The following is a 13,281-nucleotide window of genomic DNA, read 5'->3' as shown; positions in this document are numbered from 1 at the left end:
ACCAGATGTTCGGGCACGAATGGTGTAGCAGATGATACTGTATCCTATTTTCCTTAGCGCTTTTAAAAGAGGGTGTTGAAGCACAGGGCAGCTTGGAAGGTAGGCCCTCCCCATGGGGGTGTCCCTGAACTTCTTTAGGACCCGTGTAGTTGGCCTGTTCATTGTCACTCGGTCGTTCCTCAGCTGTTCATCACAGCACCCGGCAGACATTTCCTGTGCTGGCGGCACAGGGCAGTGCTTCCCCAGACGCCGGGGCTGCAGCAGTGAGTAATCCAGCCCCTGCCTTCGTGGCACTTACATTCTGGCGGGAGAGAAGAAGTCAGCAAGCATACAGATGTTTCAGGGACCTCAGGGTGAGAGATGTGCTCTCAGAAGAAGCCACAGGCTGGAGGGGAGAGTGATTGAGACATGGTGGCTGTTTTAGAGTGGGTGTTTAGAGAAGGTTTCTTGAGAGAGAGATTCCACTTGAGTGAGGTATTGGCAAGGTAATTAACGCTGGCAGTTGTGACATCTGGCCTCAGATTCTCAGTAGCTTAATGGAATAAAAATTTGTTTGTCACCCTCACACAATCTGATGCCCGTGCCCATGCCCATGGTTTCCTCTGAGCAGGGACTGAGGAGTCCAGGTCTAGATGAGCTCAGTGTCTAGGATTGTCCATGTGTGCCTCTCCGGCCTCTCCAGGACCCTTTGTTCACGGGTCATGGCTCCTTGATTGTTGTTAGTCCTTCTGGAGGCTACTGACAACCACTGCCAGTGTCGCAGGCAGCGCTGCGTCCCCCAGCGGCTCATGGCATGGTGTGCAGCAGCCAGTCCTGCAGGAGGGCACTCACACTCCCGCAGCTGCATGTCGGCCACCGTGGCCAGAGGGGACGTGCTCTGTCTCCTTCCGCTTCCAGCGAGCACAGCTTGTGGGCAGGACCAAAACAGTGTCCAGAACCCTGGTGGCTAAACGTTCGGCAATATCACTTCGGGCTTGCGTCCTTGCTGTGCAGGGAGAATTGCACAGCTGATGCATGGGCTTCGTGACTCGAGGTTAAAATCCTTGGCCTGAATGAGTTGCTTTGCTTTATCTTTTGATATAATTTCTTGTGATTGTATCCTGTTCATTAGATGAATAAATAGAACTTACTGTGTAAGGGGTGGTTGATGTCCCATAATCTGGAAGGAATTTTAACGCAGCGAAGGTAGTTTTGTTTAATTTCACAGCCTTGGAACATTTGAGGGAGATCTGTAGTTTAGTCCTGTCCCTTTCTCCGCACCTGGGGTACATGTCTGTCTGTGTGAGTTCCGCAGGACTGTCCGCTCCACGGATGGAGGTCAAAATGTGGGCCCGAAGCTATCCCAGGGAAAGGAAAGACGGTGGGGTGGGGAGGACCTGTGTTAGCTGCGGGGCCAAGTCCCACTCAGTCAGAGGAGGAAAGGGTCCTCGCTCAGGCTGCTGTCCACACCTGAGCTCACAGCGTTCCTCGACGCGCCCTCAGCACCGACCCTGCAGCTGCTCTGCCTAGTTCCTTTTCCCCTCTCAGCCTTTCCCTTCACATCTCCCCTCTCGGATGCTAGATGGACCCAGGAGTACACTAAGATATTTTGATACTGACGAGTTGACATTTCTTTGAAATTTCTGTCATTTCTAAGCATTATATTCATGATTTGGCTTGTGTCATTTTATAATTCTACCTCTTCCTAGACTGAGTTTTTAGAAAAGTTAGAGGGTCAAATCAGTGAAAATATTTTTCAAAATGAAAGCAAAATAAAGATGTTTCCAGATGGATGAAACTATTATACTTAGTCTCTAGAAGATCTGCATGATAAGAAACACTAAAGGCGGATGTTTGGACCAAAGGAAATAGTCTCAGGTAGAACTCTGACAGCAGGAGGAGGAGCACCAGGATCGGTGAATGTTGGTGAAAATAAATGCCCCTTTTTATATGTTAAATACTTCAGGGTTGGCTATGGTAATTTAAAGATCAAAGTGTAGTCTCTTGAGTGAGGTATTGGCAAGGTAATTATTGGCAAGGTAATTTAGAGCAACCACTAAAAACTAACACAAAGAAGTACAGCCATAAAACCAGCACAGGAAATATAAATGGAATACTAAAAGAATGTATTTTGACCAAAAGAAAGCAGGAAAGAATAAACAAACAAAGAGCAAATAGAAAATACATACCACGATAGTAGACTTAAGCCCAGCCACATTCGCAATAAAATGTAATAAGGTAAATAAACCCATCAGTTTAAAGGGAGAGATTGTCAAACTAAGTTTTTTAAAAGGTAAGACCCAATTATATGCTGTGTGCAAGAAATAACATCTCTCTATATAAAAGGCTAATATGCAAAGTGTCCCCTCGGGAGTTCAACTGGGAGACTGGGAGTTTGATTGCTTGCTATGATGTGCGCTTGACCACCAGGGGGTGGCACAGAACATGGTGGTGACCAGCAGCAGCGGCGGAGTGCTGAGGGAGCGAGGGAAGGAGGAGGCGGGAGGCATGGAGGTGGGGAACCTGATAGGCCCTTATCACTGGCCAGGCCTAGGGACCCTACCTGTGCATGAATTTTGTGCACTGGGCCTCTAGTCTATATAATAAAAGCCTAAGTGACCATTACGCAGAACGACCGGAACGACCAGTTGCTGTGATGCACACTGACCACCAGGGGCAGATGCTCAGCGTAGGAGCTGCCCCCCGGTGGTCAGTGCACTCCCACAGGGGGAGCAGCCGCTCAGCCAGAAGCCGGGCTCACAGCTGGCGAGTGCAGCAGTGGTGGTGGGAGCCTCTCCTGCCTCCGCAGCAGCACTAAGGAGCAGCGAGCTGAGCGGTAAGGAGTGAGCAGGTGGGTGGTAAAGAGCGAGGGGTCCCGGATTGTGAGAGGGATGTCTGACTGCCGGCTTAGGCCTGATCCTCCCAGGTATCAGGCCTAAGCCGGCAGTCGGACATCCTCTGAGGGGTCCCGGACTGTGAGAGGGTCCAGGCCGGGCTGAGGGACCCCTCCCCCTCCAGTGCACGAATTTTGTGTAGCGGGCCTCTCATTTTATATATAAGCACACACAGATGAAAAATTAATGGGTGAAAAAGTATGATAGTATGCAAACATTAAGTATTAGAAAGCTGCTGTGGCTACATTAGTCAAACAAACTAGACTCCCAGTCAGAGAATATTACAAGAGGTGAAGATGGAAATTTCATAGTGATGAGAGTACGGTTAATCAAGAAGACAGAGTTCTAAATACATAGGCTCCTAATAACAAAGCTTCAACATACGTAAAGCAAAACTGTGACAGGAATAAATGGAAAAGTGGACAAATCTACAACAAAACGGAAAATTTTATGTAAAATCTCATTTCCATGTTACTGTCTACCTCACGTTTTTGCTGATTTTGACCTTTTGTCCAAACCCTGTAGCTACTAATGCCAAAGCTCTCCCAGTTTTTCAGAGGTTTCTATGTTAACTGGTGTTAAGTCTTTGATAGCTAAATGGCTTGTTCAGTTCTATTTGCCTAATGTTTGTGTGAGTCAGTTTTTACAGCCTGGTCATGTCTGAGTCTAGGGACAAGTCTTGCTTATTTTGGGGAGCTCTCCTTAATGATGCTTCATCCATAGCTGTATTTAGGCATGAAGGGTTTTGCGTTTAACTCAGTAAGCAGTAGGATCGAGCTTTGTTAAGGACCTTTTGCACTGCAGGAACTTTTCATTGGGAAAATAATTATTTTAGCAAACATAAGTTGTTATATTTCCAATAATACTTATATGACCTGGTCATAAAACTTGTGATGCTTGGACTAAGCTTTCGGGCTATTTAAAAAACCTTTATGGGAAGTGTCTTAAATGTCAACCTCCATAAGACCCATCCCTCAGGCCAGAATGTGACCATAGGAGCTCTGATTTCTGTCTTGGCGTTGAGTCATATAAACTCAATATGTCAGACTATTCGTGAAAAAAACTATATGAATGCTTTAATGAGAGTTCAGTAAACATAAATGTAGAATGAGTCAGTATCGGAAGATCTTCATATGATTTCATTACATTAAGTCCTTTGTTTTCTTCCAGGGCGCTCTGGGCCAGGGCTCCGGCTCTCAGCTCGTGGCTGTCCAGTACACAGAGACCACCAGCATCAGGTGAGAGAATGTGGCCGCACCTGCTCATGGATTCTGTATCTGTGAACCCACCTACTTGCTAAGATGTCCTTGTAACCCCAAAATCAATACGCAAATTGCTTTCATGGTTGTTTGCAAATGTGTGTAGCTGTTCCCAGGTGAGGGTCACCAGGGCAGCGCCCTGCTTCCTGGGGCAGGTGTCCTTCCCAGGTGTCAGTGCCATGGTCCCCACATCCCTGTGCTTTTTGTTGGCAATTTCACCGTTTAAAACGGCCAAGTGCATGCCGGAGTGCTGATGTTCCCGGGCGCCGGAGGCCGGATAGGTGAGCCTGGAGAAGGGGCTTGTTGGGGGAGCTTCATTCAGGCCAGAGCCACCCGAGGTCAGAGCTAGCGAGCGAACAGTACCCGGTCAGAAGGTGTCTGAACAGAACACAGAAAGCCAGGTGACACGTTGGTCAGTCGATGACAGCGCTGCAGCCAGGGGCTTGCTGACCCTGCTGTCCCTTAGGGAGTGGTTCACTGTTTGCTGAGTCCGTTTCCACAGAACGTAAGTATCACGAGGAATAATTGACTGTGTATTCAAGACACTCTAGTCAGAAATGGCCTAGTGAGCAGATGGAATTATTTCAAAGGAAGTTCTTATGACTCACTTTTAATTAATTTCCTTTTAGGCCACGCTTTTCTCCTAAGTTAACAAAGATTAATTGAAAAAATAAATTCATTGAAAACACAAAAGAAGACTATAGAAAAAAAACATGTAAGCTTTCTTTTGGGAGAAAAATAAGCGTTATTTCTTGAACTCTCCTTTAACCTATGTGTGTCGGCTTGTTGTGCTAAACAGTGAAAGACCCTATTGCCGAGAACTGCGTCACTGTGGTCTGCGTGGTCTCGGCCGGGCGTGGTGCGGGCTGAGCGGCTGTCCTGGCTGCAGCGAGGTGGCAGAGCAGCCCGGGCGCTCCACGCACCGCGTCTCAGCCTCCACCCGTTGCCGTCCTTTCGTTGACGAGGAAACGGGGTTGCTCAAAGCTGGGCCTCCCCAAGGACTCCCCCGGGAAGAGGAGGGCAGGCACTCACAGCCAAGCTGACGGGGGAGCGGTGCTGTCCTCAGACGCCTGGTTCACGAGATCCAGCGTCACGCACGCTGGCGCGGAAAGCTGCCGGCTGCTGCTTCCGTGACCGCGTGCTTCCCAGTGCTCGTGACTGGGACGACTTACAATCTCCACTCAGAAGCGAGTCAGCCTCAGTGAATTGGTCTTACAGATCTCCGACCGTGGGCTTTTCAGACTGTTCTAGAAAAATGCCGAAAGGTTGCTCGTGTTTTGGTTGAGATTCCCGTAGGCAGATGCGGGCTTAGAATCGCTTCTGAGATGCCATGCCAGTCTGTGCTAAAGCGTGCCCCTCCTCTCTCAGCAGGCCCCCGGGGAGGGAGCTCCAAGTGTACTACGCTTCCCCCCGAAGTTACCAAGACTTCTTTGACGCCATCCACAGGCGGGGAGACACGTTTTATGTCGTGTCGTTTCGAAGGGTAAGTGCATTTGGGAGGTTAAAGGGCACATTTTGAGCACCTGCTCTGTCGGCGTCGGGCTGACCCCAGGGGTGAGGCTGTGGAGAGGGAGCCGTGGGAGCGCACGGAGCTGGCGCAGTGCTGCAGCGCCTGCCGGGCCCGCTGCACCGGGAGGGTGAGCGTGGGGTGGGTGCCGGGCAGGGGCTGTGTCTTCAGGCCACATAAACGCCTCCCTCATGGCATTGTCAGACTTAGCCATACTGTTTGTTTAAAACCAAAGGGGAGGTAAAGACATACAGGTTTCTCTTTGGGCTTGTGGTGGGATTCCCAGCAGTTAATGAGAAATTGAAGTTGCACAGGTGAGTTTCAGATGGCCCTGGGCTGGTGAGTGCAGTGGCCCTGGGCTGGTGAGTGCAGTGGCCCTGGGCTGGTGAGTGCAGTGGCCCTGGGCTGGTGAGTGCAGTGGTCCTGGGCTGGTGAGTGCAGTGGCCGTGGGCTGGTGAGTGCAGTGGCCGTGGGCTGGTGAGTGAAGTGGTCCTGGGCTGGTGAGTGCAGTGGTCCTGGGCTGGTGAGTGCAGTGGCCGTGGGCTGGTGAGTGCAGTGGCCGTGGGCTGGTGAGTGCAGTGGCCGTGGGCTGGTGAGTGCAGTGGCCGTGGGCTGGTGAGTGCAGTGGCCCTGGGCTGGTGAGTGAAGTGGTCCTGGGCTGGTGAGTGCAGTGGCCGTGGGCTGGTGAGTGCAGTGGCCCTGGGCTGGTGAGTGAAGTGGTCCTGGGCTGGTGAGTGCAGTGGTCCTGGGCTGGTGAGTGCAGTGGCCGTGGGCTGGTGAGTGCAGTGGCCGTGGGCTGGTGAGTGCAGTGGCCGTGGGATGTTTGGTTCTGGGTCCTGAGGTTCTGTTCCCCTCTCTCCTTCAGCAAATGTTTACTCCTGTTAGTGAAGGACGTGTCAGATGCTAGGCAGGTTATGTAAAAGTCAGTGTTTATACGAGTGCTTCTGAATGTTACATGATAAAGCGAATGGAAAAACACATAGTTTATTCCATTTTTACTACAAAACGAAAACATGTTCTTCATGGAGTTGCCGTATGAATACCTCTGTGCTGTCTGTTAAACCAGGAACAAATGAATGAGCTAGAATTGGTGGTTTGAGTCCTAGGTGTTTCTTTCCTCGTAGTATTTTAAGGATGTGGAGGGGTGGATCTGCGTAAGCGTGCTCCAGCAGCGGAGTCCACAGGGCGCTGTCTGCTGTCCCACTGAGCCTCCCCGGAAGCCCGCTCTCTTCCTCAGGCGCCGGTGCCCAGGCGCCCGGGACGGCAGGACCACGACTGGGCCCTTGAAGATGAGGGAATAAGCTTTTCATATGGTTTTGGCCTCGGGCCAGGGGCGCGTTTCCGCCGCAGCAGCAGCCAGTCGCTTCAGCAGGGGCGGTCCCTTCGCACTCGGCACCTGTGCCGGCTGTGAGCCGCGCTGCCTGCCTTCGCGCCCACCCGGTTCTGTTCAGAGGGAAAGGAAGCGTGAACGTGGGCCCCGCGCCGGGAAGAGGAGACTCGTGGGTCTGAGGATGAATGCATTGCAGGGAGTGCGACAGAAGGTACTCCAAGGATGTCTGAACTCTCAGGTAGCTGACACTTAGGTGCGGGCTGATGTCTCTGCCATTTCTTCAGGACAGGAAGGTGTCTGTGAGCGGTAGCCGTTGTGCAGCCACGGGCTGAAGTCGGGTGAGCAGTGGGTTACGAGGGAACAGGACACGCACTTGTTCGGGAGAAAATGCTCCTGTTTGTTCAGGGACTGTTCTCATGAAGGAAGGGGATGGAGTTCTTAAGTATGTGCTTTACACGGCGGCCTGTGGGGAGCCAGTGCCCGTTAGTTTACACGGCAGCCTGTGGGGAGCCAGTGCCCGTTAGTTTACACGGCTGTATGTGGGGAGCCAGTGCCCGTTAGTTTACACGGCGGCCTGTGGGGAGCCAGTGCCCGTTAGTTTACACGGCGGCCTGTGGGGAGCCAGTGCCCGTTAGTTTACACGGCTGTATGTGGGGAGCCAGTGCCCGTTAGTTTACACGGCTGTATGTGGGGAGCCAGTGCCCGTTGGTTTACACGGCTGTATGTGGGGAGCCAGTGCCCGTTGGTTTACACGGCGGCCTGTGGGGAGCCAGTGCCCTTTGGTTTACACGGCTGTATGTGGGGAGCCAGTGCCCGTTAGTTTACACGGCTGTATGTGGGGAGCCAGTGCCCATTAGTTTACACGGCTGTATGTGGGGAGCCAGTGCCCGTTAGTTTACACGGCTGTATGTGGGGAGCCAGTGCCCTTTGGTTTACAGGGTGAAGTGCTGGTGGAGGACTGATGATCCCCATAACCTCCTGTTCTAGTGGAAACAGTCTTTCTCACCTTCGGGGAACTGTTAGGACTCTCTCTGTTTGGATTCTTCATTTCCTGATGACTGATTATCACATCTTGGTGAACTTCATTAGATCACAGTCCTCAGAGACAACATCCTTTTTCTCTTTCTGGGTTTGTTTTCACAGTGGGGTCCGGAGTTAATTTTATTGTGATGACCATAAACTGTGTCATGGGAAAGGAATTTGGTTCTTAAATCTGGTTGTTCTTTTGTTCTTGCTGAAATGAAAATGAAAGAAGTAATGCTTCTTGAAGTAACAGTCCGTTGTTTAGTGTTAATTGTTATATTTAATGAACCACTTTCTCAGACGCCCCCCCCCCCGTCCTCCCCCCCATCTCCTGATAGTAGAGCTGAGCGCTTTCCCCGCACAGACTTGCTCCCGAGGGAGAGGGTGCTGTGTCCCCCTCTCCTGCGTCCCCCGTGGGCCTGCAGACCTCGCCCATCCCTTTGACTCTACGGAGGTGTCACCCACTTGGTAACCTGCTCGATTTAGTTTCGGGAATTCCAACATGGCTCCCGGTCGGAGCGCCTCTTTCTCTCCGCTCTGACTGTTTTACTGTGCTTTGGGGGAGGGGTGGTAACATATAACTTTCCTTCCAAGTCTTGTTGAATGTGGTATAACTGATACATCCATAAGAAAACGTCCAGTCACGTTTAACGCGTCTGTGGTAATGCTCTCGTACAAGAGTGTATTCAGGGAGGAGCGTTTCAGGAGCCCGGGACACAAACAGATACGAAGGAAGCCGTCCTTGGTCGGACAGGCAGGTGGCTGCCGAGTGTGAGGCAGCAGGTGGGGGAGGGCGTTCCTTTGTCAGACCGCAGCGCGCACTGAAGGACTGTCCAGCCCACCGGCCCCGGAGAGGGAGCCCTCCCCGGCTGCGTCCCATCACGAGCAGGCTCTGGCGCAGGTGACCACGGAGGCCGCGTTAGCACCTCCCCCTCTCCCCTGTTTCTTCCCGTGACGGTGCTGCCTGGGGAGCACGTTCGACTTCTGTGACCTCTGTGTCAGGACCTGCCCCTTCTCATCTGTTTCACATGCGCACACAGCGGAGCCGACACGTGAGGACCTGAGCCTCGCTGTGGCCTGCCTCCGGGATGTCTCTCCCCCGTTAGGAGTACTTCATGTATTCTAGAGCAAGTGCCATTTTGGGTATTATTTAAAAATCCATTGTATGTATCCTATGTGTGACTCTAAGGGTAACCTTAAGTAGTAGGGTCTTACTGTAATGGAAGAAGCACAGGAAGTGTCCCTCTGTCTCCTGTGTCATGGCTGGCATGTGCCCTGGTCCTTGTAGCCGCTGTGGTCACTCCTGACTCAGTAGCAGCCCAGGCAAGCCCACTCCTGTCTTTTTCACACGTGGCTCCTTCAGGCTCCCCAACAGCAGGAGCACCTGGACGTGTGTCTGGTTATTGCCTCGTGCACAGACTTGCTGTGAGATCCCTGGCCACTCCCCTGGAGCAGGGAGACAGGCTGGGGCCAGGAGCCTGGGCCTCGCCTCTGAGGAGTGAGGGCGGCGGCTCTTAGGGCCTCCTGAACTGCCCACTGCATTCTGCACCATGGTTCTACAGGTTCCAAAGAACTCCTTTTGTTGGCCCTAATTGTTCGACCTAAAGGGCTTGTCTTCTCATTCATCTCTCAAGCCTCTTAAAAACAGGACGAGCCTAACTGGCATGGCTCAGTGGTTGAGCATTGACCTATGACCCAGGAGGTCATGGTTCGATTCCTGGTCAGGGCACATGCCTGGGCTGCGGGCTCGATCCCCAGTGTGGAGTGTGCAGGAGGCAGCCTATCAGTGATTCTCTCTCATCATTCATGTTTCTCTCTCTCTTTCCCTCTCCCTTCCTCTCTGAAATCAATAGAAATATTTAAAAAAAAAAAAAGGCAGAAAATGCCACATGCTCTTTCATTACCACTCCTGACTCTGCGCAGTGCCCGCCCCTCAGGACAACCGTCGGTGTGTGTGACTAAGAGAAGTCACAGTGATGAAGTTTGACGCTTTCCATCCTCATTTGACGGGTATTTTCACATCTCAGTTGTGTGGAAAATGTGAACTTCTTGACTGGACCATGCAGCAGCCGAGGCAGAGCTGGGTTCCAGCGCAGCTCTGCCAGGCGGCCGGCCTGTTCCCCTCTGGATCCAGCTTCAGAGCCGTGGGCGTCACCTGTGAAATGTCCGTCCGTCCCTACAGTGTGTGGTGCTAGCAACCTCAGTTTTTAATATTTGGCAAAAACATTTTGGCGTGGACTCTGCTTAGAGCTCACTGCTCTCTTTTATGGAGAAGGTGGTGTCCGTGTCCGTGTGGCCTCAGGCAGTGTGAGCCGACACTTCAAACCTCAGACAGAGTGCAGGGAAGGCTCTACCTGTGCGGGAAGGTCAGTGGTGATGTTCTTGGTTCAAAAGTTCATACCCATCCAAGTCCATCGAGAACAATGTCACAGAATAGCAGGGAGAACAGACAGATAAAAAATTGTGGCGGAGTAAGTGGATGCTGCATGGACATGCTCCCAGGACCAAACTGGAATTACAACTAAAATACAGAAAAGTTTCCAGAAAAATCAACAGAGACTTACTGGAGAGAACCCTAGTAACCGAGGACCGAAAGTGGAGACTGTGTAGAGACTGGTAGGAGGCACGAAAGGACTGGCTGAGCTCCCACAGACGGCAGCTGAAGTTCCGGAAAGATACCTCTGCTGTGGGGGTTTGCCACTGGGAACTCTGGGGTCTAATACCCCAGCTGGGCCCCCCAGCAGAGAGCACCAGAACTGAGAAGGGTACCCACATAACATCTGGCTATGAAAAGCAGCAGGGTTGCTGTCTGCTAGGGAGAGACAGCTGGAAATTCAGGCACCCTCTTAAAGGGCCAAAGTACAAAATTCCCTGTGGAGCCACCCACCTTGTGCTCTTGCAGAGGGAGGGCAGGCAGGTAGAGACTGTATACAGACTGGTAGGAGGCAGGATCAGGGGCTCTGGGGTCAGAGCTCAGAAGGCAGACACCCTGGTTTCCTGTGCTGAGTCATTCCTCATGCTGTGGAGGTCATCTTTCTCACACAGACATTTGCTATACAGGTGGCCTTGCCTCGGGGGGAGACAGGTGGCCCACCCTATTGGAAAACACCTTACCCCATGGTGCGGGGTTTCTGAGTCCAATTAAGAGACTGAGAATAACAATTAGCCTCCAGGCAGAAGCAGTTGCCCCACCACAATGATTGTCTGAGGGAATCAAGATGGAATCCTATCAGTCTGTAGACAGAGGCATCCTCTGGAGGCTTTGAGTCTTTGCCTAACCCCGTGGTCGGCAAACTGCGGCTCGCGAGCCACTTGCAGCTCTTTGGCCCCTTGAGTGTGGCTCTTCCACAAAATACCACAGCCTGGACGAGTCTATTTTGAAGAAGTGGCGTTAGAAGAAGTTTTAGTTTTAAAAATTTGGCTCTCAAAAGAAATTTCAATTGTTGTACTGTTGATATTTGGCTCTGTTGACTAATGAGTTTGCCGACCACTGTGCCTAACCTAATTAGTCAGAAACAGCGTTTGACACTGTCCTGCACTTGAGATTGAGAGGCATAGCAGATCTACCTAATACATAGTCACAGTCCCAAATAGGCAGCCAAAATGAGTAGACAAAGAAACAACCCACAAATGAAAGAATAAGAGAATTCTCCAGAAGAAGAGATAAATGAAATGGAGATAAGAAATGTTTCTGATATAGAATTCAGAATAAAGTAAAGATGCTCAACAGCATGAGAAAAGATATAGTAACTATGAAAACAGAAATATAGAACGTGATAGCACAAATAAAGAACACATTGGAAGGAATACACAGCAAATTAGGGGAAGCTGAGGATGAAATCAGTGAATTAGAAGACAGGGTTGAAAAAAATCACTCAGAGAACCAAAAAGAAAAAAAACAGGAGGACAGCTTAAGGGAGCTGTGGGACAACATAAAACATAACAATATTCAAATAGCAGGTGTGCCAGAAGAGGCAGAAAGGGAGGAAGGGAAAGAGAACATCTTTGAAGAAATAATGGCAGAAAACTTCCTAACCTGGAGAAGGAAAAAGTCACACAAGTTCAGGAGGCACAGAGAACCCCAAGCAAGAAGAACCCAAATAGGCTCATGCCCAGACACATCATAATTAAAATGCCAAAAATTAAAGACAAAGAATCTTAAAGGCAGCAAGAGAAAAGCAAACTGTGACCTACAAAAGAACCCCCATAAAGCTGACACCTGATTTCTCATCAGAAACTCTATAGGCCAGAAGGGAATGGCATGAAGTACTCAAGGTAATGGAAAGCAAGGATCTGCGACCAAGGTTACTATAACCAGCAAGGCTATCATTCAAAATAGATGGTCAAATCAAGAGCTTCCTGGAAAAAAAAATGGCTAAAGGAGTATATCACCACCATGAGAAGAAGAAAGAGAGAGAGAAACCTAGGTATACAGAATTAAAATGGCAATAAATAAGTACCTATCAATAATAACCCTGAATGTAAATGGATTAAATGTTCCAATCAAAAGGCATAGGGTAACTGAATGGATTCAAAAACATGACCCTACTATATGCTGTCTACAAGAGACCCACTCAGAACAAAAGACACACACTGGATGAGAGTGAAGGGATGGAAAAAAATTTTCCATGCAAATGGGAAAGAAAAAAGCTGGAGTAGCAATACTCATATCCGACAAAACAGACTTCAAAATGAAGGCCATCACAAGAGACAACACAGGGCACTACATAACACTAAAGGGATCGATCCAACAAGAGGATGTAACCCTGTAAACACATATGCACCCAATATAAGAGCACCTAATATATATATATATATATAAACTTCCAGAGGACTTTAACGGAGAGATCAACAATAACACAGTCATAGTAGAGACTTTAACCCCCACTGACTTCACTGGATAGATCTTCCAGGCAAAAGCATTACAAGAAATGGTGACTCTAAAGGATACAGTGGGTCAGAAGGACTTAATTGACATTTATAAAACATTTCACCCCAAAACTGAAGAACATACATTCTTCTCAAGTGCACATGGATCATTCACGAAGATAGACCACATGTTAGGACACAAAATAAGTCTACAAGTTCAAGATGATTGAAATCATATCAAGCATCTCCTCAGATCACAGTGAAATGAAATTAGAAATCATCTACAGTAAAAACAGTCAAACTCATGGAGGCTAAATAGCATGTTATTAAATAATGAATGGTTTACCAATGAGATCAAGAAAGAAATAAAAAACTTCCTGGAAACAAATGAAAATGAACACACAATGACCCAAAATCTCT

The 13,281-nt window shown here is 49.7% G+C and overlaps 1 protein-coding gene across 4 annotated transcripts in view; it reads left to right on the top strand.

Annotated features, from left to right (window-relative positions):
* The window catches only part of ATF6 (activating transcription factor 6), a 157,689-nt gene that overhangs the window by 83,573 nt on the left and 60,835 nt on the right, over positions 1-13,281 (top strand). For 3 of the 4 annotated variants that reach the window (XM_054712282.1, XM_008153159.3, XM_054712283.1), the window contains exons 14-15: positions 4,044-4,111; positions 5,501-5,615. In XM_054712282.1, coding sequence (XP_054568257.1) covers positions 4,044-4,111; positions 5,501-5,615 — 183 coding nt within the window. The remainder of the gene's footprint in view (positions 1-4,043; positions 4,112-5,500; positions 5,616-13,281) is intronic. The other variant, XM_054712281.1, reaches the window with a different exon arrangement.

Source organism: Eptesicus fuscus, chromosome 22, assembly GCF_027574615.1.
Source record: "Eptesicus fuscus isolate TK198812 chromosome 22, DD_ASM_mEF_20220401, whole genome shotgun sequence".
Classification (NCBI taxonomy): Eukaryota; Metazoa; Chordata; class Mammalia; order Chiroptera; family Vespertilionidae; genus Eptesicus; species Eptesicus fuscus.
Note: the sequence above shows the minus strand (reverse complement) of the source record. Positions and strands in the feature narration are given on the sequence as shown.